The sequence below is a fragment of the Homalodisca vitripennis genome, unplaced genomic scaffold (genome assembly GCF_021130785.1).
Source record: "Homalodisca vitripennis isolate AUS2020 unplaced genomic scaffold, UT_GWSS_2.1 ScUCBcl_5981;HRSCAF=12980, whole genome shotgun sequence".
Lineage (NCBI taxonomy): Eukaryota > Metazoa > Arthropoda > Insecta > Hemiptera > Cicadellidae > Homalodisca > Homalodisca vitripennis.
In genome coordinates, this window is record NW_025782096.1 from 1 (window position 1) to 6,776 (window position 6,776).

General features: G+C 32.9%; 1 protein-coding gene across 1 annotated transcript; it reads left to right on the top strand.

The window, feature by feature from the left end:
- Nucleotides 1–503: 503 nt before the first annotated feature.
- On the top strand, nucleotides 504–4,413 carry LOC124373600 (malate dehydrogenase, mitochondrial-like). Its single transcript, XM_046831959.1, has 2 exons — nucleotides 504–724; nucleotides 4,200–4,413. The coding sequence occupies exons 1-2, from the start codon at nucleotides 590–592 to the stop codon at nucleotides 4,233–4,235; spliced, it is 171 nt and encodes a 56-aa protein (XP_046687915.1). The 5' UTR covers nucleotides 504–589; the 3' UTR covers nucleotides 4,236–4,413.
- The last annotated feature ends 2,363 nt before the right edge of the window (nucleotides 4,414–6,776 follow it).

Genomic DNA, 6,776 nt, shown 5'->3' on the forward strand with positions numbered 1-6,776 from the left:
AAAAATTTCTAACTCTTATGTGCTTCATTGTTTGAATATTTATAAAGTATGTGCTCTATAAGAAAAACTAAAAAGCGTTTTTATGTGTATTAATCACATCTTTAAATGAGAAATCTTACATAAATCTATGACCAAAAATAAGGCCATGAAGTGTTTAAAGTTTTAGCATGGTTCTTATGGAGTAAAACTCTAGGTTGATTCACTGCAGCGTACTTTTTATTGGGCCTTGTATGCTATTTAAAACTTCGTGATTCATACATCGTGCATGTAAAGAATCGTCTCTAATCGAAAGGTGGCTCTTCATAGCTAGGACGAAGTATTAAGAATTGAATCGTGTTAGCTAAGTTTCAACATGGTGTGAAATGGAAAACTTCTAAAGATATTATATAACATTGAGATTCTTACTTTACATTGTTTAAAAATGTGTGTATTGTAGGTTTATAATTTTTTAAAGAAAATACTAAATAATGTAAAAACTGGTTTTTTTACTGAAGTGATAATTCAATGCAAATAATGTGTTGTATGTTTGCAGGAAGCTGGAACTGAGGTAGTCAAAGCCAAGGCGGGTGCAGGCTCCGCTACTCTATCCATGGCGTATGCTGGTGCGAGGTTCGCGTTTGCCCTCTGCCGAGCCATCAATGGAGAGTCCAATGTAGTTGAGTGCTCCTTCGTTCAGTCCAGTGTTACTGAAGCAAAATATTTCTCCACTCCAATTTTACTTGGTGTAAGAACTCAAACTCAAAATACTCACTAGCAGATTTTAGTATTCGTACATGACCTTGTCCCAATTTTTACATTGTGTTCACCTCGCTTGTTTCAATTTTAAAGTTTTGCACACAACTCTGCCCCTGTTTCCAAAAATGGGCTAATTACCTCATCCTTATTTGATCCTTTGAATAGTACACCCAGATCCTATTAGTTCACAGAACTCGTATGCAAAAATTGTTAGTATGTCTTTCATAGATTCGCATGTTTCGGGAAAAGTTATTTTTTTAATCCATTCTAGTCATGTGTTTATATACTTTGTTTTGGGATATCTAAATTTTGAGAGAACAAGACCATGAGACAATAGTATTTCATTAACCATGCTTTCAAATATACATGTACAAGATGCCAAAATAGGAATATACAGGTTTGTAGGTAATTTAAAATCTATAGCAACATAACTCCAATAGTAGAATTTGTCCCAGTATGTAAAAGTTCAGCACCAGAAATGTGTCGCTAAACAAGGTTTTACAATCCAACATTATAATGGTTTTTTTGTCTAATAAGTGGGTTGGAATAAGTGTAATCTTCCACCTGCCTGCTACATTGAGTATGCATATGTATTTTGTCCTTGGTAGGCGTGTGACAGATACATGATTGTTTTTCAGGATGATAAATGGATGTTTTCTTTTAAATGTTTGTTAAGTCCTATTCCTGCCATGATAAACTTACAATTTTTCTGCGAATTAACCTGAAATTTGGTATGAAGTTTTTTATCTGGTACAGGGAAACTAGCCCTAGCTAGGACTGTTTATGGCCTATTAAAGGGCAGGTGGCTTTCTAATTAATGCAAACAATATGCACATTCTTGTCACTTTCCTGGAGGTGCTAGGTTGTCTCTTAAGTCCTCCATTTAGTACATAAAGCAATAACTAGACCTAAGCTTTACCACATAGACTGCCTATGTGGTTAGTTTCCGATCCGTGTTTGTGTTCCAATTGTAACACACAAAGATAACTTATACATTGTGTCAGTTATTTGGAGGCCAGGTAATTCAGTATGGTGTGACTTTTGTTTTGGATTTACTTTCATTGAGAACTAGATCATTTTAAAATGTATATTCTTGGACCAAATTGACTGCTATTTCTAGTTGTTCATTACTTCCATTGGCTGTGGGTAGTAATGCATTATTGCTTTACAGTCTTCTCTTAAATTTTTAGGAAAGTCATTTATAAATAAAATGAACAGTATTTTGCCCAAGTCGCTGAGCCTTGTGGAACACCTCTTTTTACTGAAAAAGTTTAGAGTATATTGATCTCTTAAGGCCATCGGTAATTTCTTTTAGTTCAAATACCTGATTTCATCCTAAGAGGTAGCTTGCAAACCACTTGAGGGCCTTTTGTTGAATTTCAAGGTCGTTAAGTTTATTTAAAATAGGCCATGTCCAAGACTGTCAAATGCGTTACTTGGGTCCCAAAATAAACTTCAGAATAACCTACTTGTTTTAATAAGCTTTAACTAAAAATTGTGTTAATAAATGCATTTTTTACAAACAACAAAGACTAATTACAATATTAAGTTCTAACTAATTTTTTGCAAGTTATTTTTAGTTTTTTGAAGTGAAAACTTCTTTAGGCGCGTTGAGCGTTTTGGTAGAGGGTAAAATCCTCGGTTCGCGTCACCGACATGCTAATGATACTAACCCTGCATGATAAAAGTCCAGTCTCGCTGTGTTTTTTAACCGTAGACTTGGCCGCGGACTACTAACCTGCATGAAAAAGCTCAGTCTCGCTGCGTTTAAAACTGTCCCGGCGGAGTATGAAAACAGACTGCGAAAATCAGTGACCTTTACGGCTTCCTCTCGTGATTTAAAAGTGAAGCCAATGTCGTACAATTCTGTAAGATGCGTCAAATTAAAGCTCTTAATATTGGCAATTCTATTGGTTTACATTTTTAAATATTAAAAACATTTCGAAAATAATTTTGATTATTGTTTACATTTTACATAGCGTTTACAATGGACAAGAAAAAAGTAGTAAGCGAGGATTTTTTTTATTTTTTGGTCAGAACAAAATTTGTCAGCGAGAAAGTTGTGTGAAAATAGATGAATATTTTTTTTGTAATTTATCATTTTTTTATTGGAAGTTTAGTTTAGCCTGTAGTAGCGTATGAAGTGATGAGGGTGAACGTTTCTGCGGAAACTGTAGTTGGCGCATTGGCTCACTGATACCGTATTAACTCAATAAATTAGTTTATTGTGCAATAAAAATACCTTTACAAAAGAACCGAGTTAATTTAACTAATTTATTAGTTTTAAAAATATTGTGGGTTTAATTGTTATTGCAATTATATACTTTATCCGTAGCAATAACTGTATTATTTACAACGGTGTTCAAGCTCACTGTTGTTCACTCGGTGTTTACTCACTTGTATTCTATGTTTAACTAACTATTAATATTGAGCAATTACAACATATTTTTATACAGATAAATGAATAATGAAAACAACGAATATATTTTTAAACATTTTTAATATTTGTACGAATATTTGTATTTAAAATTAAGCATTATTCATTTTAATTATGTTTTTAATATTTAACCTCTTCATCATGAAATGAGTATTATTGCGGTATAAGTATTTATCTTACTAGCGTGGTAAAATAGATTCTAGTTATTTGATAATATTTTTTCGTGGATTTTAAAATTGGATAATTAAAAACGCGTCACATTTACAATTACAGATGTACTGCTACTATAACGTATTGTTAATTTACTCTCAACTTAATAGTTCCGTTTTCACTTCTATCGGCAGTCCCACGACTGTTACTGTTTTTTATTATTTATTGTTATATACCTTGTTATTATAAAAATGTAAACAAAATTCATTGTTATTTTTACTGTTTATATTTTTCCAATTTAAACCAAGATGGTAGGTATTTTAACAAAAGTATTAAAAAGAAAATACTTAAGGAAAAATAATCATTTATCTATCAAATGTTTTCAGTAATTGAAATTCAGATTCAAACTCAAATCACTGTATCGAATAAACGTATTTTAAGTTGGACAGAGAAAATGGTGAAAAGATTATAAAAATATTTAAAACTACCAATTAAACTACCTTTGCTTCTGTAAATACAACAAACACAACCCTCTTGATTTGGTTTTTTTTATATTTACTCTGATCAAAAATTTTTCCCAATCTAAAGAACATTAGCTTTATTTTCACATTTTTGAAAAATTTAAATATTACGTGTCATTATAGTGATATTGACAGAATTTATACCTCCCCCACTTGACAAAGAGTATAGATTCCAATCCTTGAAACATGTTATACCTTTTGTAACCATAACGATAGCAAATTTCCGAAATCATGTTATTGGTAGTGCCAACAAAATCTAGTAGAAAGGTATTTGTTCTCCTATATAGATAGATAGGTATATGTTAATCCTGCCCTGAGTTTTCTGTGTGTGATAATGTTAATGGGCATGATTCTAGCCTAATGGACTGCAGAAGAACCTCGGCCTGGGTTAAGCTGTCGGACTACGAGAATCAGCTTCTGAAGGCCTGCAATTCCAGAACTGAAGAAAAACATCCAGAAGGGAGAAGACTTCGTGAATAAGAAGTGAAATCATTTATATAAGCAAACAAATATTTGAAGCTAGTCCGTCAAAAACACTTAAACATTCGTGTTAGGAAAGGAGAAGTGTAGTATATTTATCAAACATAATGCTGTTAATAAAACACTGATGTTTTAAACTGCTATTTATTTTTTAACAGTGTAATGCGCACTAAACAGTTGTTAAATTTTGTTAAGTTCATTTTCAATGTTGTTGCAGTTTACTCTAAGCATTTTATTTTAATGGGCTTTCAGGTTCCAAAAATACGGAATATTGTATAGTACCTTTAATTTATGTAATGTGCATTTGAATTGTGAATCAATTCTAACTAAGCCCAAACAATTTTACATAATTTATTTAAATATTTTTTCATTTGGTACAAAAATAAAGTTAAGTGTTATGTTAATAAAACATGTTCATGACAAAAATTACATTTCACTCTTTATGACCTTTTTTTGGCAATTGACCTAACCACAAAATAATTCATTGTTGGCCAAGATGTGAGTGTTGTATGTTTGACGCACTCAGTTCTAAAAAGGCCTCTGTGCTGTTTCCGGAGAGTGACAGGCCATTCTGGGTAGGCAAGGGTCGAGGGAGGGCCTCCTGTCAAGATTCATCAGGAAGCATTTTGGGTATTAATCTCAGTCAAGTGTCCTTGGTAGCACGCCACTAACGTCTAGGCTAGGCAGAGAACTGCCTTTAACAATCATCCACCATCGATCTACCCGTGCACCCCAATATCTGGAATTTTTGCGGCTAGTGATGTGCCACTCCTGAAAATACATATGGTTGCCCATATGTAAGTTACAGATCAGTTTTTGCTAGCACCCAATGTAAGTTTAACTGTAAGGTATAAACCAACCAGAAGTGAACCTTCTGGTAGGTGTTAGATTAGTTATCCACTTGAAGAAAATCAGATTTGCAGACCTGAAACATACTAATTTCTTGAAAAAAAGATAGCGACATCCGGTTTTTTTTAACCATTGTTTTATTTGTTTATGCTCTTCAAAATGAGGGTGGGAGGAGTTTAAAAGTTGAAATTTTTTGAGTTGCTTCTAAAATTTCCACATTGACAAAAATGTTTATAATCATCAAATGAAACTTCCTTTCCATATACCCACAGGATATATTCTTATACACACTTAAAGCAAATAGAGAGGGAGAAAATTCACAGGTCCAGGACTGTTATATATTTATATACAATTTTTACAATACTGTGTTTCCCAACAAGAGATGGACGTATCTCTTAAAACATGTAGGAAATACTACTGTCTCATTCTAAGTGTGAACATAGCCATAAAAGACAAAACATATTTGTGAAGGAAACCAGCATTTTTCCAGACATTTGCCATAGTTCAGTATAAACAAAAAATCAGTAACACTACGTTTCAAAACATATTTGGTTTGTAAAAAATGCTATGTTATATAAAAAGACTTGCCGAACAGATTAAATGTCCAAAAATATATGAATGATAGGCAGTTTTAGAAAATTCTAAGTGTGAACATAGCCATAAAAGACGCTTCCACATTAACAGCGAATTTTTGATTAACTCATAGAAAGTGTGTATTGCACACATTAGTCTATCAATAAACAAGGAAACAATCATAGAAAAGTTCTAATTGTAGATATCTTCAATATTCACTTAGTAGTATAGCCTACCATCTGTTAGTTGCCGAAGTATCATGACAACCCAGATCTTCTGTACATTTTATAAGAATGACAATCAGATTGGACCTTTGCAAATACCCTTGGTTTAAACACACCAAAAACAAAAATCACCCTGATTACGGGGTACACGGTGGTGTACAGTACAACAATTTTCAAAATCAACCCACCTGAGAGTGTAGTATTTGTAATCTTATTAAAAAAAAGCAGGAAAGCTCATTCTAAAACTGTGATATATTTTTTGGATATAAAATGAGTTAATTAGAAATTGCAGGAGTCAATAAAAACTAAACAGACATTGGACTTTAAAAACACATCGTCGGTGGTTGGAGTAATGAATTCAGGAAGATGCATGGCACAAGGAAGAAAACGGCTAATTAGAAGATCAAAATAAAAAGCGCTTACTTTAATGATCAAATATTAATTTTATATTTCAATACATACATTACACAATGCTTTTGAACTAAAGCACTTAAAGATTACTGCAACAAGTCCTAAACAACTGTAACTATGACACCATTGAACTCATAATGTTTATGCACTTCAAAATAAAGACCGGAGTACAGCAGTAGGAGATTGGCCTGTGAAGTGGTATACTGTATTAACTAGAGGAGTGGGCGAAAGGCAGAGCCCACAAATTTGTATTTTTTGTTAGGGAGTGCCATCTGACGCAAACAAAATCTTGAGTTTATGTGCTCAAATGGACATTTTTTCTGGTCATCTTCCGTTTTAAATCTTTCACCTTCATCTCCATTCATATTCTTCGCCCTTGTCATCCATAGGGCCTAA